The sequence below is a fragment of the Hydra vulgaris genome, chromosome 02, assembly GCF_038396675.1.
Source record: "Hydra vulgaris chromosome 02, alternate assembly HydraT2T_AEP".
In the NCBI taxonomy this organism is placed as follows: Eukaryota; Metazoa; Cnidaria; class Hydrozoa; order Anthoathecata; family Hydridae; genus Hydra; species Hydra vulgaris.
This window is the reverse complement of record NC_088921.1, coordinates 26,006,946-26,031,524: the sequence shown is the minus strand read 5'-3', so window position 1 is coordinate 26,031,524 and position 24,579 is coordinate 26,006,946. Positions and strand designations below refer to the sequence as shown.

At 26.7% G+C, this 24,579-nt stretch overlaps 1 protein-coding gene across 2 annotated transcripts in view; it reads left to right on the top strand.

Moving 5' to 3' along the window:
- The window catches only part of LOC136076840 (disintegrin and metalloproteinase domain-containing protein 9-like), a 119,894-nt gene that overhangs the window by 65,487 nt on the left and 29,828 nt on the right, over nucleotides 1-24,579 (top strand). For both annotated transcript variants that reach the window (XM_065790416.1, XM_065790417.1), the window contains one exon: nucleotides 8,112-8,187. In XM_065790416.1, coding sequence (XP_065646488.1) covers nucleotides 8,112-8,187 — 76 coding nt within the window. The remainder of the gene's footprint in view (nucleotides 1-8,111; nucleotides 8,188-24,579) is intronic.

Genomic DNA, 24,579 nt, shown 5'->3' with positions numbered 1-24,579 from the left:
TTTCTTATTATTTTTTTTGTTTGTTTATTTTATTTAGGTTTCACTCCAATGATTAGTTTTCAATTATATGAGTGACACCTAACCTATTTTTGTAAAATTATAAAAAAAACTTGTAATTTTTAAATTTTTGGTTGAATAAATGAACTAAATATTCATTACTTGTATGAAAATGTGTACTTCCTGGTTAAATTCTATTTCCAGTTGCTCTGTAATAAAAAGGTCAGGGCTTCTTGGAACATAAAAAAAACATTTTTTAAAAAAAAAATGTTCTTTTTATCAAGCTTTTTGTATTCAAGCTGACATGGAACCTAAAGCTCGCTATTTTCAGTATATTTAAATTTGTATTATATCATTAAAAAATTACCTCTTTATAGACACTATTTTAAATAATGTCTATAAAGAGGTAACTCTCTATTTCACTTCTTTTGCATTGATTGTGTTACCTTTTATCAGATTATATTAACATGATTTAACTAATTTCAGATTAAGACAAAATGTTTTCTGGAGATTTTGTTAAAATTTTACATGTGATTTTCAAAGACTAGAAAATGCCATTTATTATTCAAAAGTAATTTTTAATTATTGATAATTAAATTAATAGTAAAAGGATAGGACTATTGTTCTTGAAGTTTCTAATGTTGTTGATAAAGGATGACACGCTACTAATCTCCACAAGTCGTCTACATATGTATTCAAAACTATTTGAAGTTTTAAATATTTTTTTTATTAAATAAATTCAAACAGTTATCCTTGATGAACTTCATATTCAGGTGCTCTAAAAGTTTCTATATTTGGTTTTACAATTATTTTATTCTATATCCTGACAACTTAATGTTACTGGTGCTTCAATTTGCTGACAAAGAAAGACATTATTGTATTGATAAAAAATTTACCATTATTATTACTCTAATCTTTTAGAAAAGAAACACTAGGCCTTCTTCACTCAGGCCTTCAAACTTATATAGCCTTTCATATTAATGCTATAAAGAAAAAATTAAAATCCCACATACCTATGTGTATCAATAATGCATAAAAATTGAATTTAAGTAAAAAAACACGAATAAAATTTATTTGCTAACTATTGTTTGTAAGCAAGGTTTGGTAATGCATCAAAATTGATAGCAAAATCAAAAATTGTGTTTGTATCAGTTCATCTACATAATTTTAAACCAATAAAGCTTTTGAATCAATAAAGCTCTTACCTTTAAACATATTTAGTAGTTCATATTAATTCTATAGAGAAAAAATTGATTTTAAAATGCCACATACCTACGTTTGTCAATAATGCATAAAAATTAAAACCAAGTAAACAAAAGCATATTAAATAAATGCGTAATAAATTTAACTGCTAACTATTGTATGTAAGCGAGGTTCGGTAATGCCTCAAAACCGTCAGAATTTTTTTTTATAGAAGTGTTCCAAAACTTTTTTACATTAATAATAATTTGTAATAGTTATTCTATATTCTTTTAACACATTTAGTAATGTGTATTAACTCCGTAAGGAATAAACTGCTTGGAAAGTGCCACATGTGTCATGTACATACTGACATGTGTCAATAATGCATGAAAATTGAAGCCAAGTAAAACAATGCATATTAAATTTAAATCCAACTCTCGTATAGAAGTAAGGTTTGGCAATGCCTGAAACTGTTAAAAATAAAAAAAGTTTAATTTAAAGCAGTTTGCCTGAATTTTCAAAATCAATAAAGGTTTTAATTAGCTTTTCTATGGTCTGTAAATAGAGCTGTTTCAAGTAAATTAAGTACTTAAGTACTTGAGTAGTTGTTTAAACAATTCAATTACTTAAGCAAATTTATCGGAAAATAAAAACTTAAGAAAATTTCTTAAGTAATCTCAAGTAATTTTTTGTCAAATTAGTAAACAGGAGATCATTATTTTATTAAAATTTGTACAAAAGTTAGTCTGATTTTCAAATTTATATAAAGCTGCCCTAACCCTAACTATGCCCTAACTATAGTATAATATTGCTTTAGTTGAAAATACTGTTATGTGTAAATATTGTCTGTCAACTTTTAAAGCAAAACAAGCAGCAACAACATAACCTTATCATTAAGAAAGAGTAAAAAATGTAAAAATAATGTTTTCGCTTGAATGGTTGCTGTTGATCTTATTCCCATTTATAAATTGTCTAAAAGTATTGATATTCAAAAGTGATGGGCTGCTCAAGGTCCTAAAATTCCAAGTTCTAGGCAAGCTATGACTTCAGTATTTTTGGAATACTAGATTGACTCTAAAATCATGGACTTCCAATAGATTACAAAAATGTATTAGCCTAAACTTTTATGTCAGATAACTCAGTTTAATGTCTTGAAATAATGAGGATTGTGGGCTCAACAAAGGCTAAAGATGGTCTTGAATTAATTGAAACAATTTTAAAAGATTTTGAGTTAAATCCTAATAATCATATCTTTAAAATGGTTACATATGGTACAGATGATTACAGATGGTACAGATGGTCACAGATGGTACAGATGGTCGCAGATGGCATAGATGGTTACAAATGGTACATATGGAGCTAGTTTAACAAAAAAATGGAAATGGAAGGTTGTCTCAAATAACTCATCAACTATGTCTTTCTCATGGAATTCACTCAGTAGTAGTTGATGCACTTAATAAAGAAGCAAATGATCTAGTAGAAGAAGTCAGTAATGATGATAATGAAACCAACTATTAAACTTCTGTCAATTGGCAAGAACTACAACTTAATAAAGAATCTGTTAAGCTATGTGAGCTGGATAGAATGAAAACCATTATCCAAAAAATTAAAATAATTGTAAAGTTTTTTAAAAGGTCAACTCGAAGAAATGATGATCTTCAACGCTATTGTCTTAATGAGTTTAGGAAAGAGTTGGCTTTAGTTTTTGATACAAAAACACGTTGGAACTCAATGTTTTAAATGATTTCTTAGATATCTTAAAATTGAACTAGCAGTTAGGAAAACATTGGAGCATTTTTATGCATTGGAAATGCTAGCAAATGATAATGAGATTAAAATGGCTAGACATTTAGAAGATTGTTTAGAAATTATTGAAGCTGTTCCTTGCAAAATAGATATTACTCTTTTTGGAGCTGAAAAAACGTGTGAATTTCAACAAAATTAAAAGACCAAGATACATAAATATCTTTTAGTCTATGATTACAAGAATTTCCGAAAAAAGCAATATTGGAACTGCAGGACTTTTAAGATATTTAAAGGCATCAAATCATTATGATCAAGCTAAAAAAGATTCTATTTTAGAATATCCTAAGAAAAAAGAACTTCCAATTATAGAAAGAGATATGTATTCTTGTCTTTTTATGACCATAAAGATCCTCAAGAATCACTTGAATGTGAAGCCTCCAATGTTGAAAGAAAAAGAGTAAGGCTAAAGTGCTTTATTATAACTTAGCCTAAAATTCAACTATAACGATGCAAATACAAAATTAAATTGCCAACTATTGTAAGTAACCGAGGTTTGGTAATCAAAGCTGTGAGAAATATACAAAACTGTATTTATAATAATTTACCTACTTTTTTTGGAAAGTGACACATACATTCATGTATCAAAAATGCATAAGAGTTAACACCAAGTAAACAAATGCATACTGAAGTTAATTGCAGACTGTTATATATATATATATATATATATATATATATATATATATATATATATATATATATATATATATATATATATATATATATATATATATATATATATATATATATATATATATATATATATATAGTTCTATAGATTGTTGCATTTGGGAAGAGCAGAAGGAAAAAAATGATTTTTACGCCAACACATACGTCACTTTTAATTACTTTTGACTTTTGTCCAACATTTGCGTGTTGTCAGAAAGTTAAAACCATTAATTTAATTACAAATTAATTGTTTTTTAAAAAAACCCACAAAAACGCAAATTTAATTGACCAGAATGTTTTTAAAAACATTCTGAATGTTTTTAAAACATTCTTTTAGGATGAAAAAATCTTTAGGATGGTAAAACTTTGAGTGAAAAGCAAAAGTCATAATTTCTCACTATTCAGGTGAAATTATGATCATACATTTTGTTACTATAGTAACAAATTACATTAGATAAAAAAATAAAGTAATAAAAAATTAGCTAAATACCTTTAATAAGGTAGTCAAATGCCCATTGAACTTGGTTGCTAAATTAAAAAATATATATTGAAAAAAAACATTTTAAAATTGCCATATAAGTGCCTAATTGTTATGAGCAATATCAAAACCTCATCTTATTTTATCAATAACAAAATCTTTCAAGAACTTGTACACTGTTAAAAAAAAACAAATTTGTTAATATTAAAAATTAAAAAACTTACAAACTGCTTTTTTTGCTGTTGTTGCTAGCTGCTTTTATTTATTTGGTCTTCATGTTTGAGTTTTTTCCTATGGCTATTAGTTTATGATTTAAAATGGTAAAAATCAGAAACTGATTTTTACCTAATAAAATAATCGACTTGTTTCTCTGCGTAGCGGCCTTGTTTGTCGAGGTTTGTGTTTCGGAGTTAAAGAGTTGAGAGAGGGTTATAACCACTGTTAAGTAGCCTCCTCATCTGTAGTGGCCTTCTCGGCCTTAAGTAAGGTGCATAATGAAAAAAAAAAAAAAAAAATTTCCTAATTGAGTACCATATTCATGTAGAAACTATTACCTCCCTTAAAAAAAAATATTTGTATATTATTGACTTTTTTTTTTTTTTTAAAAAAACAAAAAAAAAACAGGAGGATATTGATTTATTTTATTTTATATGCATATTTTACTATACTTTGGTCTTTATTTGTAAACAGTACAAAAATATTAATACTAACTAGTAAATCAAAAAAAAATTCTTTTTTCAAATCCATGCTTTATGCAAGCAGAATTCTATTGGGCCTAGAAATTCTTTTTTTGTTATCTTTTGTAGAAGGAAAAATTACTGTTTTTTTTTTTTTTAAATTTAAAAATTACTGTTTTTACTAAATTTTTCTTTTTTAACTTAAGACTTATTAACTTAATAACTTAAAACAATAGGTTTTTAACTTAATAACTTAAGACTTATTACTTAATAACTTAAAACAATAGGTTTTGAATCGCTGCGCTTTAATGTCTTCGAAACTGCAAATAATTTGCAAATCAATGATTTTTGTGACGTAATACGCAATTCATATCAAATAAATAAAATGTATGGGGAAATACAAATTAAATTTTTGTTAACTTAATTAACTTTTTTTGGTCAAATTTTTCCATTTCCTTGTATTGTCATCGAAAATGATTAAGTGTGCAAAATTTGAGCAAAATTGGTTGAGAAAAAAGCTTTCAAAAATTGATTTCAAATTTTGTGGCACACAAACATATATATATATATATATAGAAAGTAACCTTATATAAAGCATGGAAAAATAGGATTCCTTATGCATAAACAAGCTCTTGTTAACTATAATACTTAAATAAACAGTAATGCTTCAAGTAATTGATGACATATAAACATAATAAGCTGACACTGAATTATGTAAAACTTACCCAAAATAATATAAGCTGGAAAAAAAAAGACTTTATTTGATTGAAAAGATCTAGGAGTCTAGATAATGTAGCAATTGAACATCAAATTATTTATTTAAGTTTACATACAACAAATTTAAATCTAGAAGACAAAAATTTAAGAAATCAATATTGAAAACATTTCAATATTTATAAAGAAATATTTATATAAAATTTTTATAAATTTATGAGAATTAAAGATACAGCTTAAAAAAATTAGGTAAATATATTAAAACTTAAAATATTTAAATCATGCTCATCATTAGAAGATATGTATTTTTAAAAACATTTTATCAAAGAAAATAATTATATAAATCCACATGAAACAACAAAATAGCTTTGTTAGACTATTTAGTTAACTTTGCTATGAACACCTAAAATACCTTACTTAACAGAAAGATCATTGAATTGAAGTTTAGTAAAACCCAGTAAGCTAGAACATAATGCATTCTAAAGTTACTGTTGCAACGAAAGTATAATACTATACTCTATAAACTTTTAGTTTATAGAGTATAGTATTATACTCTATAAACTTTTAGTTTATAGAGTATAGTATTATACTATAAATTAAAACGTTTTAATTACGATTTGAAAAAATAGAAATAAAAATTGTATCTGGTTTTTTTCTAATGGCTTTATTTAAAAAAACATTTTGTATATTAGAAATTTTTCCATGCTGAGTTTAATCCAGATAAAAATAGATAAAACATAAACATCTGAATGCAAATTTCAAGAAAAAGATAAGCTATTGTTAAAACAAAAAAACCAACTTTTACAGTTTTTTAGTTTTTGTTTTTATTTCTAACTTTCTGCAAAGTCACTAAAATTAAAAAGTTTTATTACAACAATAGTTAAAGAGTTCTGAACTAATGCCAAGCTAATGGATTTAAATTATTTCATAGTCTAAACATTGTGCATCATGATTTTAAACTTGCAAATACTAAAATTTAGGCTATGAAAATGATTTAAACAGTAATGTAAATGTCATATATAGTATAAATAACTTTCTTTATTAAGAGCAAAACAAATTTGTCAATGAATGAAATAAAGTGTTTTTAATATAGTACTTAAGTACTTTATTAAAAACAAAATAACATACACAGATAACATAAATATAGTATAATATAGTACATAAGTACTATATTAAAAACACAATAACATAAACAAAATAAGATAAAGTACTTAAACACAACAGTACTGAAACAAAGTTTCTGTTGATAAACTAAACCAAATACAAGAAACAAAATTTTTACGATAAAGCTTTTTTAATCGATTTACAAATACTAGATTTTAGTTGAAGAAAATTAGAAAAATAAGAAATATTTATAAAATTTCTAAGCTAATATGAAAATTTCTTTAATAATTTAAAAAATTCTGTAAACTTGTGCATAATATTGCAACAATTTTGTTGTTTTTTTGTTTAAGATGATTTAAACCTATGGATTTTATAAAGTTGAAGTTCGCTATTTGTTTATTTATTATTTTATATATTTGTTTATATAAAAAATAAAATGGACTTTAAACAGAGCGCCAAATTAGCATGCTATGTAAGACATTAAAGTACTTATATTCATTAAAAGTTTAACGTTTTCAACAAAAAAAAAAAAATTATTATGCTTAAAAACATTAATAACAAATAAATTTTACACTTACTTTGAGGATTCATTAAGTATGGATTTTACAAAAATTAAGTGTATGTGTAAAAAATAGAAACACTAACATGCCAGCTCAATTATGATCGTACTATCCCAAGGATATGGAAACAATAATAATGCAAAATAAGTTAAAAAATTATCGAATCATTAAAATGAGCCGATAAAAAAAATAAACCAGTAAAGAGTCGAGTAAAGTAGTTGGTGGTTTGGTTATAAAGTTGGTAATAGTTCATACATACATACATACATACATACATACATACATACATACATACATACATACATACATACATACATACATACATACATACACACATACATACATACATACATACATACATACATACATACATACATACATACATACATACATACATACATACATACATACATACATACATACATACATACATACATACAAACATACATACATACATACATACATACATACATACATACATACATACATACATACATACATACATACATGCATACATACATACATACATACATACATACATACATACATACATACATACATAAATACATACATACATGCATACATACGAACATACGCACATACATACATACATACATACATACATACATACATACATACATACATACATACATACATACATACATACATACATACATACATACATACATACATACAAACATACATACATACATTAATACATACATACATTCATACATGCATTCATACATACATACATAGGCTGTTTGCAAGTAGGTAACATTTTAGAAACAAAAAGTTAAATCATAAAGTTCTCAAAAAAGATGTAATTAGATTTCTGATAGTATTTTTGAAATTATAACAATAATCAGACATTAGATTTCTGAGTGTTGCAAACTGCCTTTTATGAAAAACATTTTTAATTTTAAGGTAAAAAGTACTCATGCAATGCACCTTCTATATGTCTGACAAAAAAAAGGGGATGTTTTATGGAAAATGTGGACAAGTAAGACTTTTTCATTTTATTATTGGCAACTGATATTTTACTAGAGCAAAATATAAATTTTTATTTTTTATGCTTTTTCTTTTTGCAGCAGACATGTGTATATATATATAAATATATAAATATTTATATATATATATATATATATATATATATATATATATATATATATATATATATATATATATATATATATACACATATATAAATTAGTAGAAAATCACTTAACAAAAATTTTTCTCATTTTACACTGTGTTTCATCAATAAAGACTCATCAGAAATGAATGATCAAATTAATAAAACTTCAATTTATTATTACCAAAAATTAAATTACTGGAAGTCGCAAACGTCTTAACTACTGTAAACTTTCACAATTTTGTGGAATTTACTGACACTATTATAAAAAGAATTTTTTGGAAATAATTACTTATGTTTTTTTAGAAAAATGTTTTTTAAAAGGGGGACTTAATATAACTATTATTTGAGCTCATTTATTTTTATAGTTTTTTAGGAGAAACTTATTTTTGTGCCTGCATTTAGAAATTAATTTCAATTTTTTGTTTAACAAAAATTCTTGGTTTGCTTGTGTAATTGTTTCAAATTTTTCTTGTAGGCATAGTATACATTTTTTGGAAATATTGTTATATGCAGGCACTGTTTTAAGGATGAACCAATTCAGAATAAAATATTTTTATCTTTTAATTCCCATGTATATTTTGACAGCATGGTGTCTTTTGAATACTTTTTATTTTTAAAAGATTGATTATGATTGGCAAAGCGTTTTTTTCATTCACCCTCTGTTATGCCAATATTTTGTTTATGAGGTACATTTTTAGAGGAAACAACACTTATACCACATGTTTTGATAAACAACTTCCACTCATTGGAAAATTGTTTTTTTGCTTGCAACTACAATTTTCTGTAGTTTTTTCATTTAGGATTTCTTTTTTATTTAACATGGACATGTAAGCAAAATTAAATTGGACAAAATTAATAATATTCTTAGAAATAAATTAAATTTGTAACCATGGAAAAATAGCACTGATGTTATAAATTGGTTCTCCATAATCAAAAATAAAAATGACTGTACATTTCTTCAATTTGGTATTAATGATTTTTACCTTTCAGTAACTGCAGATATTTTAGATAAAACAATTGAATTTGCAAAAAGCAACACAGTTATTTCTGAAGAAACAATCTGTATAATAAAACATTGTAGAAAACCTTACTTTATTTTAATAAGGAAACTTGGAAAAAGAAAAACATACGTGACTGCTTTGATGTAACAATGGGTAGTTATGACAAAGCAGAGATTTGTGAGTTTGTTAAACTATGTTTTTGATTATTTCACTTAAAAAATCTATATTTTAGATTTATTAAGCGAAATAATCAACATAAACGATTTAGGCCTTTATCACAACGATGGTTTAATAGTAATGCGTACAAAATCTGGTCCACAGCTCGATAAAATTAGAAAAGATATTATAAAAATTTTTAAAAATATTGGCTTTCAAATCGAAAAAAACTTAAATTTAAAAGTTGTGAGCTTTCTTGATGTCACATTTAACCTCTCTGAAAAATTCATATAAGCCTTTCAAAAAACCAGACAATGAATCATTGTATATTAATATTAACTCAAATCATCCACCCCAAATTCTAAAACAAATCCCGATTTCAATCAACATGCTTAACCAAAACTCCTCTAATGAAAATGTATTTAATTCCTCTAAACGAATATTTAAAGATGCCCTTAAAAAAAGTGGTTTTGAAAATTTTGAACTAAAATTTGATCCTGAAAAAAAGAATACAAAAAAGCGAAATAGAACTAGAAATGTAATTTGGTTCAACCCCCCATATAGCAAAAATGTTTCCACTAACATAGGAAAAGTGTTTTTAAAATTGATTGTTAAGCATTTCCCGCCCACTAATTGATTATAAAATATTTTTATTCGAAATACAATTAAAGTTAGCCACAGTTGTACAAAAAATATGGAAAGAATTATAAAAGGTCACTATAATGCTTTGTTGAACAAAAAAGAAATCCTAAATGAAAAAACTACAGAAAATTGTAGTTGCAAACAAAAAAGCAATTGTCCAATGAGTGGAAGTTGTTTATCAAAAAATGTGGTATAAAGTGTTGTTTCCTCTAAAAATGTACCTGATAAACAAAATATTGGCATAACAGAGGGTGAATGAAAAAAACGTTTTGCCAATCATAATCAATCTTTTAAAAATAAAAAGTATTCAAAAGACACCATGCTGTCAAAATGTACTTGGGAATTAAAAGAAAAAAATATTGATGATTTTATACTGAATTGGTTCATCCTTAAAACAGTGCCTGCATATAACAATATTTCCAAAAAATGTATGAAATGTATAAAATGTATAAAAATGTATAAAATGCCTACAAGAAAGTTTTGAAATAATAACACAAGCAAACCAAGAAAGTTTATTAAAAAAAAATTGAAATTAATTTCTAAATGCAGGCACGAAAATAAGTTTCTCCTAAAAAACTATAAAAATAAATGAGCTCAAATAATAGTTATATTAAGTCCCCCTTTTAAAAAACATTTTTCTTAAAAAACATAAGTAATCATTTCCAAAGAATTCTTTTTATAATAGTGTCAGCAAATTCCACAAATGTGTGAAAATTTACAGCTCTTAAGACATTTGGGACTTCCAGTAATTTAATTTTTGGTATAAATTGAAGTTTTATTAATTTGATCATTCATTTCTGATGAGTCTTTATTGATGAAACACAGTGTAAAATGAGAAAAATTTTTGTTAAGTGATTTTCTACTAATTTTTAATATCTCTGTTCTATATTAAATATATATATATATATATATATATATATATATATATATATATATATATATATATATATATATATATATATATATATATATATATATATATATATATACATATATATATACACTAATTATTTTAAATGTCTTTGGCAAAATAGAGTGCCTAATGTTCCTAAAAGAACAGAGCAATAAATAGTAAATAATCACTTATCAAACTTTTTTTATTTTACACTGTGTTTCATCAATTAAGACTCATCAGAAAAACTTTTCTAATGAGCCTGATTTGAGCCTGAATTGATGAAACACAGTGTAAAATAAGAAAAGTTTGATAAGGGATTTTCTACTTCTTGATTTGGGTCATTCGAAAATACTGAAATGTTTTTAACTTATTTTAAAATAAATAATAGTTTTAAAAAGAAAAAAAAAGATATCTAGGAATATTTCTTTTATTTACAAAAGATGTGTGAGACGTTTACAAAATCTTGCGAATCAAACTTTTGATTTTTCAAAATTCTATCAAGTTTTAATTTTTTAATTTAACATTTCTATTCTCATTGGGGCAAAATGTTTTCAAAATTGTAAATATTCTATTCTGTTTTCTATTCCATTTCATTACTGAAAATAGTAAATATTCTATCTGTTAGCAGTAATGACTTCAGTTAATATTAAAAAGCAAAAAACTGGTTTTTAATATAAACTGAATGCGCAATTTAATTATTATCAAGTGAATATTTTTTATATACTTGATTATATACTTAATAAGTATATAATAGACTTATCTAATATACTTATACTAATATAATATACATTAGTGTAAGTATATAAATACTTTTACTAATATTATCCATAAATAACTTTTATACTGACGTATATTTAAAAAAAATTCTCTTGTTGTTTGTCAGCACACTTTCAAAAGTTTCAATAAATAATTTGCACAACAAATATATTTGTTATATGTATAGTTTATTAAGACTTTTTTTTTTAATTTTTCGTTTGGTTTAGCTTTAGCTTTTTTAATAAATAGATTTTAATACAAGCTTAACCAATTCGTAGATATCAGTAAAAATATTTAGTTTATCAAATTCTATTTGACAAAAAATATTTGATATTCCAACCTTATGAATTTTATTTGATGTTTTTGAATTTTAAATATAATAGTCATTAATTAATAGAATGTGATTGGACCTGTACGAAATCGAAACTATAAGTGAAGTTTTAGTTTGATAAATTATTACGTTAGATATTTATCTATATAATATTTATGAATATTACGCTAGATATTTATAAATATTTCGCTAGATATTTAATTTTTTTTAACATTTAAGTTCGGATTTTTTATTGAAGTGTTGCAAGTTTTAATATTTTATTACATAGACTTTAATGCAATTTAAAGTAAAAGTTCTAGTTAAGCAAAGTTTTTTGTGTAATGGACCCTAAAAAACTGTAGTTAGCGAATGGTTCGACTTAACCAGGGTACGATTAGGCAAATAATATGATAAAGTTCAACTGGAATTTAAAATAAAAACGTATATATATATATATATATATATATATATATATATATATATATATATATATATATATATATATATATATATATATATAAATGTATATATATATGTATATGTATATGAATATGTATATGTATATGTATATGTATATGTATATGAATATGTATATGTATATGTATATGTATATGTATATGTATATGTATATGTATATATATATATATATATATATATATATATATATATATATATATATATATATAGTATCAGACAAAATGAGTGCAACCAAATAATGCTAATTTAGTTTCTTTATATAAAAGTGCCGCTTTTTTTCAATTTAGAGAAATAACTATGTAACTGTTTAGAGACAAAGTTCTTCAAGTTTTATTCATCACAAAGTTCATTTTTTGTACACGAAAATTAATAAATTAATCAAAAGTATTAAAAAAAAGTTGATTTCCTTGGACAAAACAAGTACAACTTGACAAAATGTTGACCAAGCTGTATTTCGCTATCAATATTTCGTGGTGAATCCTTTGTTGTCGATCACAGCCTTGCATCTTCAAGGCATAGATTCGATCAGGTGATCAATGAAACTTTGTGGAATCGCTGCCCAGACCTTTTGGATTTGTTCAAACAGTTGATCCTTATTACGAACACCTTCACGATTAATTCTGCAGTTGACTATCTCCCACAGGTTCTCGATAGGGTTGAGATCCGAAGATTGAGGCGGCCAATCCATCACCGATAGGTGGTTGTCTTGAAACCACTGCTTGACTATTTTTGCAGTGTGTTTCGGATCGTTGTCTTGCTGAAAAACCCATTTTAATGGCATATTCCATTCAGCATGAGGTAACATAACATCTTTCAGGATATTTGTATACATGAAACAATCCATTCCATTGTTTCGATGTATTGGACCTAGACCGTTAGCAGAAAAACACCCCCAGACCATTACACTGCCTACACCATGCTTCACGGTCTTATGGCAGTAACGTAAATGGAGGCGTTTTCTGGCCAGTCGACATACACGGCAAATGCCATCGCTCCCAATGATGTTGAACTTCAATTCATCACTGAACAGGACAGTTCGCCATTTCTGCACATTCCAGTCAATATGAGATGTAGCAAAAGGAGTCTTTTCTTCTGGTTTTTTAGTGAAATCAGCGGTTTCTCTGCAGGGCGTCGAGAAAACAATCTGGCTTCAACAGCACGTTGTCTGATTGTTCGGTCCGATACAGGCAGCTCTAATTGCTTTTGTATCTTGACTGATGATATCCAGGGATCCTTCTTGACGGATCTGACGATCATAGAATCCTCTCTAGAAGTTTTGTCTAATACTGTATATATATATATATATATATATATATATATATATATATATATATATATATATATATATATATATATATATATATATTTATACATATATTTATATATATGTGTATATATATATAATAGGGTGTCCCACTTTTAACCTGACCAAAAAAAGTTCAATTGCACCCTATCTCAATCATCCTTATTTGGTCCCAGGACACCAAAAAAATTTTTAGGTCTCCAAGTCAAGGGGTTTCAGAATAAGGTATTTTCATATGCAAGGTTCCATGAAATTATTTGCCTCTCCCCTTCTTACCTTTTGGTGCCCCTCATTTATGAATTGAATAGTAGAAAATTGTCAATTTTGCATTTTATTTTTGTTCTGAAAAAAAAATTTTTTCATTTAAAAGTTAATACTTGTACAAACTTGTTATTTACAAAAATTAAAAACAAATAAAGTCAAAAATCACATTAAAATTACATATCACTTTTTTTCATGTCTTTTCCAACCTCTTTTTGGTTTTTTTGCACAACTGGCATGGTATCCTGTAGAAAACTTTTTTCATGACTTTCAGCCACAAAATCTTGCACAAGTTTTATATGGTGCTCAGCCCTGTCATTTACCACTGTTAGATTCTCCATCTGGTGTTGAAAATGTCTGTAGGAATCATTTTCAAAGTTATCCTTTATCCATGTGTTGATTACTCCCGTATTTATACCTTGGTATGTGAAGAGCAGCCAGGAGTCCTTAGTGATAAAGTCGGACAAAACTGACATAGGAACCACATGAGTTGGAGGTTGAGGTTGTTCCTGTTCAAAATCATCAAGTTGCGGACAATTGATACCTAGCAGCTTCTGAGCTAGTCCAGCTCTTTCCTTCAATTCTAAATGTCTATTTGCTATTGAAAGAATAACTAGCTGTGGGGTCAGGTACCATCTATGGCGGACCATGGAGCAGCTTTCCCAGGTGACCATACATGGATATATATAGCTTATTGCTCATCATTTCATAAGCTAACTTAAAAGCACCCAAATCATGTGATGGAGCCTGGGCCGCCAGAGGAGACTTTAAAATGTATGCTCTATAAAATGTGACAATAAAGTCAGTTTACAGTTTGAGCATATCTTTCTCACTATTATTCAACTTTAAATTAATCTTTGAATTTAGCTGCATTGTAAGCAAGTATAGACAATCAGCCATAAACCTTTCTTGATGGTGGGAACCTGGTTGTTTGAACTGGAAACCAAGGTAAATGACTATTAGCTCACAAAGAACTTTATAATCTCCCCTTTGAAAGCAATTTTATTTTAGTGCTGTTATGCAGAAGTTCTTAGTATCTAATACCCTTCTATAAAAATCAGTACCTACCATATACTCCTCTCTTCCGTAATTGAAAAACAGCAACTGATCAACATTATTTCCCTTTCTTTTATTTCTGGCCAGATTTTTTGAAAATCTTTATATATTGCACGTGATGGAGATTTTATTGAACCTTGAATATAATCCATTGCATGGGAAATATGCCTTTCAGATATATGGCGCCTTTAAAGATCAATTTTCAAAAGAAACAAAATGCAATAATTTTGCGACAGTTTAGTGCAACAAACTTTTAAAATATATTACCAAAATATTTATTTACCTGCAGAGCAGCCAAAGCACAGGTCTTTTAAGCACATGATCCACCAAGAACTTAATCGCCCCCTTGTATTTTTCAGTATTAGAGGTCGTTATATCTGCACTACAACCAATGATCTAGTCAGTGAGTGCATAATACTCTAATATGTTCTGAATAGCTATAGCTTGATCTTGTCCTTTAGATGACTCAATTTCTAGAACTCCTACAAGAAATCTAAGGACTCAATGACCTAGGGGAATGATATACTGAGAGCAAACCTTTCTACAGTTTCAGACAGTTTTTGGTCAATTTGATTGTGTTAAACCAGTTTTGTATCAAAATGAATGACGACTTTTAAACCCCAAACTTTGTCTAGATTTTCTTCTCTCCCTATTCTAGCTTCATTTTCAATCACAATCTTTTTGTATCTAAGTAGACTACTCTTTGATACAGGAACTGTATTTAGATCAACACCACTAATCTTGAAAAGTGAGGACAGAATTGAAGTTTCAGCTTGAACACTGACCTTGTACCTAGTCAAGAAAGGAACCCATTTGTCAAGAACATCATTCATTGAAAGCTCCATGTAAACTCTATCTTCACTGATCTTCTTTTTTTTTTGGCAAGGTTCAAGTTCATTGTCAGTATTAGTGGCACTGGTACCACTTGAAGATAATCTCAAAATCTTTTATCCTTTCTATGTCCTCTGTAGCTTTTTTCTTTGACATTTCTTGTATTTCTTTTTTATGTTGTTTTTCTCTACGCATACTTTCTATCATATCTAACATTTATTTTTCCCTGTCTATCATTTTTTCTTGATAAGATCTTTGCTTGCTTGTCTCTATTTTTGTCATCTCTTATAAGTTTTACTATGTCTGTTTTATAAACAGGAAAAACACAGTTTTTTTCTTTTATAAAACTCTCTGTTTTTGTTTTATATTGCTCTTCTTTCATCTTGTTAAATTCCATTAGGGTTCTAAGACTACACAGTTTCTTAAAGCATTCATAAGATTTCTCAAGCTTCTTCTTCACTACTTGTTCTGTAACCCAAAATCTTGAATCAAATCCACCCGTGTCCCAAATACTTAAAAGTTCTCTCAGAATGCATACTTCAATAAATTCTCCTCTATTACTTTTCATACACTCCCCTCCAATGCAAAGCATAGATCTTGACATTGTCTTTTGTGCACAGTATAGTTTTGAGCTTTGATTATTTTTACTTGACCTGAGCCAATATATTCGACGACAAATTTCTCCCAGTGTGGGTAGTCTAAACATATATAAAAGTCTTTACATATTTGTTTCAAAAGTTTTTCACCTAAAAAAAGCTTTTCCAATTCATTATTTTAATTAAATCTTAAAATATTACCTTTTTGGTGCAAACATATGTAATAGATGCTGAAGTATGTAGATTGTTCTTTTACACCTATTAGTTCTCTATGGAGCTAAACTTATGTTGAAGGATGTACCTGAGGTTCCTTGTTGACAATCCCTGTTAGTCCTAGGAGAGGTACATCTTATTGGAGGAAGACTTCTGCAACGTGTAGTTACCAAGGAGCTCTCCTTATTTTTCTCTCTCAGTACTCTGACCATTTCTAGTCCTTAGAGATTTAAGAGGAAATCCATCATCATCATCGGCCATTATATATTTTAAGAAATTAGTTATAATCTGAAAAATATAAAATGAAAGGGTCTTATAATATTTTACATAAAAGCAATTATTTGAATAGAGCAATAATGCCGCTAAAACAATGACAAAATATTGCAAAAACAACATATTTGAATCTTACTTTATTCATCCAAGACATAATATTTTAATTTTTGTATTAAAAGTTTTATTTTATATCTAAAATAAGACATCTTAATTTGTGGCTGAAAGTTATGGCGAAGGTCTTCTAGAAGATTTCATGGAAATAAACCAAAAAGAGGTTGAAAAAGACATAAAAAAAAGTGATTTTATGTAATTTTAATGTGATTTTTGACTTTATTTGTCTTTAATTGTTGTAAATGACAAGTTTGTACAAGTAACGAGCGATGTGGAAGTTATCGGACAAATCCTAATTTCATTATTTGAGCATAATAATTAGTTTTTGTGGTTTTATGCGTAGGCATAAACGTTCTATAAAATATAAACTTTATTATTTGAAACACAATTATTTAAAATGAGGTTAAATGCAGCTGAACGAGAATCTTTTCAAAAGCGACTAAAAATGTTTTTTGTAAATAGACCTAATACAAAAAAAAAAAAAAATCGTAAATTATTTTGAAAAGGAAGGATTTGCTCGAAGTACAATATATGATAACCTAAAAAGACTTGAAACTGTTCAATCGTTTTCTGATAGAAAGCACCCTGGTTGTCCGACATCCTGGACTAGAGAAAAGAAAGCCGAATTAACGAGACTTGTCAACAATCGAAAAGGGGTCAGTCAGAAAGAAATAGGTATTAAATTCGGTGTAAATCAATTGACAATTGGTTGTCAGTTAAAAAAAATGAATATTAAATATAGAAAACGTGAAAAGACTCCAAAATACACTATAGAGCAACAAATAAAGGCAAAGAAAAGAAGCAGGAAACTTGTTAACCAACTCTATAACACAAAATCGCTTCTAGTCATCAATGACGAAAAATACTTTTGTTTTGCAGGGGACAACATGTCTGGAAATTCTGGATAATACACAAACAACAAAAAGACATGCCCAGAAAGTGTTCGTTTTATAGGAAAAGAGAAGATTCCAAAAAAATTATTAATGTGGATAGCCATATCTGACTGTGGTATGTCTGAGCCATTGTTTCGCACTTACAAGGCTGTAGCGATCAATTCATCAATCTATATTAATGAATGTTTAGATAAACGACTTCTTCCATTTATTCACAAGTATCATGGAGACTTTAACTATTTATTTTGGCCAGATTATGCAAGTTCTCATTATTCTGAAGATTCCCTAAATTGGACGGACCAATATGTCTGTTACGTTGATGTGCCTCAAGCACGACCAATTGAAAATTTTTTGGGACATTTGGCACAGAAGGTTTACGAGGGAGATTGGCAAGCTTCAACAGAGCAAGTTTTGATTGATTGCATTAAACTAAAACTACAAGAAATTGATTTAAAATTTTTACAGTTGCATATGAAAGGCGTCAGAGCAAAATTGAGATCAATTGCAGATGGTGGTATTTTTTGATATAAAAAATAATATATTTTTATTAAAAGATAAATGCTTTATTTAAAAAAATATAATAGTAGTTTGTTTTTTTATTTATAAATAAGTTATTGACGTTTTTATTTTGTCTGATAACTTCCGCATCACCCGTTATTAACTCTTAAATGAAAGATTTTTTTTCCGGAGCAAAAATAAATGTAAAATGGACAATTTTATACTATTCAATTCATAAATTCGGGGCTCCGAAAGAGAGGGGGGGGGGGAATAAAATACATGCAATTGTATTTTATTCATTGTTATCTCAGCATAACTGAGATAACAATGAATAAAAGAGAAGTAGATATATTTTAAGCAAATTTGATTTAGATAAGGTTTTACCTTATAAAGTATGCCAATATTTTGAGAAATTTTATTTTCGATTAATTTTAAGTGGTTTATCCATGTGACATTTTCGTCAAGATGAACACCTAGAAACTTCATTGAGTGTTTTCTTTTTATAAATATAAATATATATTTATATATATATATATATATATATATATATATATATATATATATATATATAATATATATATATATATATATGTATATATATATACATATATATACACACACATATAAACAATGACTGTTGCCATTGTTTAAAATAATTTCATATTTTTTGCACTATGGCATAGGTTGCACAATTTTATTGTCACGCTTCACATCCTCTAGTTTATTTCAACTCAACACTGAATTTTTGTTATTATCTTTTATTTCCAAACTTCTTTTAACAGTTTTCTATCGCTTTTATGTTTAAAAATATTGAATGATTTTAAATGGTTGGCATATCTCAGTTTAAAGGGTGTTTCATTTATACCAATGTATGATTTTTTTTACCAATGTATGATTTTTTGATTGAAGGGTTATCCAAAGTTATCCAATGTATGATTTTTTGATTGAAGGGTTATCCAAAGTGATAGTTGCTTTGTATACAATATTGTTGATCAAGCAGTTATTGAGTCAAGAAATATTGTTTTAATTAAGACAGTTGCAGTTATTTTTATTGATGGTTGGATTATTGTTTAGGATGCGCTTGTGTAAATTTATTACTCATTTCACATTTGGCATGCAATTGTAGCTGATTTTTTAATTATTGTTAAAATTTTTTGGCTGGTTTAGCAATCAAGATTAAAAAGCATTTAAAAGAAGGGTTGTACCAAATTATTTTGCATGTATGGTTTTTTCTTTTGTTGTTGTTTTAATTTAGATTGGTAGAAGAGGTTGTGGTTTATGTCCAGAGTTTCATAGTGCTTCATGTTAAATATATACAGATTTTGTAAACACTTCTTTACTATTAAAATTTCTTGTTAATCTCAGTTCAACATTGTGAGGTAGTTGTTTTAGTATACTAGGAGGGTGGTTAGATTGAGCGTATATGTAGTTTGAAGTATTATCAGGTTTGCAGTATGGTTGGTATGACTGGTTGCAGAGATTAAGAGTTACGTTAAGGTAGTTCGCAATTTGAGGTTGCACTGGACTGGTAGCATTTTTAAAAAGTGCTAATTCATCATCTCCGTATAATCCAAAGTCATATTTATTATAAAAATTTTAAATTTGAATAAAAATGAATATCTCAACAAATTCGGTAGAAATAATATATATATATATATTTTAAATAACACGATGTTTTTTATACTTGACATAATTCGTAAATTTTATTTACATTTTCAAAAGATTATTTTACAATAATAAAAAAATTCTGAAATAAATATTAAAAAATAGAAGTCTTTACAGAGAAATATTAACGGACAAAAAATTATACATAATAAACCAATTACAATTATTACAAAATAACTTAGTAAATAACCAAATAACAGCTGAAAGGTCTGTTGAACCTGGGAGAAAGCTTAAAATTTAAAAAAGGAGATTATTTTTTAATACAGTCAAAAAGATCGTAAAATTACATGTAGTGAGATAAAGCTAGATTTGAACCTTACTAATATTTTAAAAATGGACAATATCTTGTCAAATAAAAGCATCAGGTGAGTTTTTTGATCGAAAGCAAATAAAAAAACTTTTTGTTATCAATCGCAAAAAAAGATTAAAGTGGTGCATTGAGTACAAAGATTAGCTATGTGAGCAATGGACTAAAGATATTTGGAGCGAAGGGTCTCCTTTTGTGTTGTTTTATAATGGTCATTCTCACTGCTGGAAATTAAATAGGTAAAAGTTCAACCCCCAAACATGCAAGGCAACAATTAAACATAACAAAAAAATTAATGTTTGGGGTTGTTTTAGTGCACACTAAGTTGGAAAGCTTTACCGGGTGGAGGGTACCATGGACCAGTGTTTGTATCACAAAGTCTTAATTTATCAACTTGGACCAAGTATAGAAGAACTTTTCCCTAATAATGACTACATCTTTCAACAAGAATAGCATAACTAAATCTTTTTAAATATAATATGCTGGAATAGTTAAATATTTGCGTTGCTTACTTTATATAATCTTCACATAACATCAAATTTGATAATTATGTAATTTATGAACAATTAACATAAACATTGGACTTGGTAATTGCATGATTAATGAGCTATTTACAAAACAGTGCACTTAAGTAAATAAACGCTAAATCCAACTTCAACTGATTTGAACATGTGTTTTGATAACTTGATGATTTTTATCAAAGTGTTTTATTCAAAAAATATTTATATTGCCTAAACTATTTAATAATGCAAAAATAAAATTAAAAAAATAAAGCATTTTTAAAGTTTTTTATATTATTCAAATAATTATGGATGGTAGTGTATATGTAAATATATATAATACACGATGTTAGGCATGAATATATATTTTTTACCACATTTTTGCGATATTGAGAATACTTATTGTTATTGTTTTACAAAGTTATGGGAATTTTTGTTGAAAAAAAAAAGATCATTAAATTTTGGGGATTTTAATTGTATTGGGAATTTTGCGGTATACACTGTGCTATTTGGCATTATATATATACATTTATACACATTATATATATATATATATACATATATAAATTACACATTATATATATATATATATATATATATATATATATATATATATATATATATATATATATATATATATATATATATATATATATAAATTAGTAAAAAACACTTATCTAAATTTTATCTTCTACTTTAAGTTTCACCATTGCTGGATCATCAGGGAGAGTTCCTGATGATCCAGCAAAGACTCTTCCTGATGATCCAGCAATGGTGAAACTTAAAGTAGAAGATAAAAGTTAGATAAGTGTTTTTTACTAATTTATTATTGCTCTGTTTTTTAAGAACATTGAGCGCTCTATTTGTAAAATACAATAACATAATATACATATATATATATATATATAATATATATATATATATATATATATATATATATATATATATATATACACACATATTCACAATAGTGCTTTAAAAAAAAAAGGTGTGGAAAAAATTGTGTTCATTTTCTTTTTGAAAACATTGTAAAAACCCATCCACATTTTCTTAAGACTTTTTTTTTTTTGAAAGACAGTAAAATTATTTCTCTACAAGTAATATGTCAATAAAATGTTTATATTTAGTTATTTTTCTAAACAATTTCCTTTTTTCAAAGGAATACAGAAAACATACCAGAAAAGATTGTAAAAAATAATAGGTACTCAAACTTTTAATTGATTTTCGTTCCGTCAATCTAACTATTGTTCATAATTATTTTTTAATTTTATATGTTAGTTTGACAATATCTATAAAAGGTTGAATAAAAATACTTGAGATGTCCAGTTTAGTCACACTTGAAGCATTTTTAAATATTTTGACCACAAAAGTTGTCTTATATTTTCTCAAGTAAGAGCCAACTTATTTCTTAGATTAAGTTATTTATTACAAATGCATTCAACAAAAATCTTGGAAAACCTTGAGTTTTGTTATGTTAATGCCAGAGATCGGCTTTCAAGATTAAGGTAGAGTAAGGAGAGGTTTAGGTTGTCTATGGAAAAGTGGAAGTAAGTAATTTTTATTGAAAGAAACTTTGAAGTTAAATAAAAAAAGCAAAGTTCTTGTTTTAAAGATTTATATATGGAAAAGTAAAGTAATTGCTTTTTTGTACCATGTTTGCAAAGTGGCGGAAGGAGTGTTGGTATTTGAGGCTGATTTAATTTCAACGAAGTAGGAATTTATACTAAAAATGTGTTGCTTGCAAAAAAGCTTTTAGGGGATATTTTATATACTAGCTTAAATGTTATCTTTGTTGCTTTGGTTTTTTATATATTGCAGTTCTTTTATTGGCATTTTTTATTATTATGTTTAATAATGTTTTTATATAGAACTTAATACCTTAGTATGCTATCCAAGATGCAAGATTTGTTTTAAAATGATTTTTCTCACAAATAAAATAAAAATTTGTTTTTATCTTTTTTTGTTTTTATTTTATTGTAGTATTATTTTCTATGCTTTAATCAACAAAATTTTACTGCACCTATTTTTTTTGAAAGCACTTTATATATATATTATATATTTTATATATATATTATATATTTTATATACTATTTATATATTATTTATATATATATATATATATATATATATATATATATATATATATTATAGTGTGTGTCATTTAAAATTTTTTTTTTGTAACCCTTATAATTTGAGCTTTCTCATAAGATAAATTTATTTTAGGCACATATTTTTGTCTATAAAAATAAAATTTGTTATGTTATGACAACTAATAGTATTAAAAAAACAAAAACAAAAACACTACTATTTTATTAAAATAATAAGTAATCTATTGAATATTAAGTTTTTATTAAATATAATAATATAAAACTTATAGGTTGAATATTAAAACAACAACAGAATGTTATACTTTTTGAGCTCAACAAAAAATTATAATTAAAAAATCACTTTAAGTATAGTTTAGAAGTTCCATCATGTTTTTCCTATTAGCAGACATCAACTCTCTGCTAATGAATTGGACTCTTATGTAATTTTTTTTTCTTTTTGATGTGTGGACATGTCCTGCAGCTTCTGTGACTAGCTGTACACACCTCTCAACTGATTGCATATGTGAACTTTATTGGGGAACAACCATGGGGTTATTAATTAAATCTTTAATATCCGAAGATGTAAAGTTGCATGTCAAAGGTGGTTCTGTTATATTATTTCTCCAGTCTATCAAACTAAAAGGATTCTTAGCATCAATGTAAATATCAGGTGTTTTTCGATGTCTATGGCTATAAACACCAGTATTAGTTTGCTGCTGATATTTTTCACAAAGCTTAAGAATAATTTCCACAGCTTGAACTCTTTCTACTTTACTCTCACTGCATATCATAGCTTGTAAAATAGATTCTGTATGGGCATATCAAGCTAATCTTTTAATTGCGGGCATTACAATATCAAGAACTAATTTCCACTGGCTTCTGAGAAGTTCTAATTGGTATAAAATGTGTCTCGGTCCCTCAACCCAACATGATTTAACTTTTATGTTAAACCAGTTTGGAATATAAACACCAACAATAAACTCGACAAGCCTGTAAGATCTTGAAGGTTGATACAATAAAGGGCATGCTGAGAAACCCATATCCAGCAAAATCGTATTATTGTTGTAAGCCACCTGCTATGTCAAACAGGTCCTATATCTAACATTGCTAACTGCTGTGTTAAACCACCAGACCTTATTGCTTTTGTTGTTCTATAAGCATAGCTTTGATCATTTCTTAAACCTTTCATTACTTCAGGGCTAAAAACAATTAATGCAGGACAAACATCAATTTTTGTAAATCTGGGATTAATTTCAAGACTTGTTGCTGCATTTAACATCTTTCACTGATGGCCCAACAAAATGTGGAAATAAGTAGTCCTGACATTTTGTTGGGCAATCTAAGTTTATAATTAAAGTCTTAACCCTAACTTGTTTGTGTGAAGATCACACACAATCCACACTTATCTCTTTCTCAATTTTCTTTC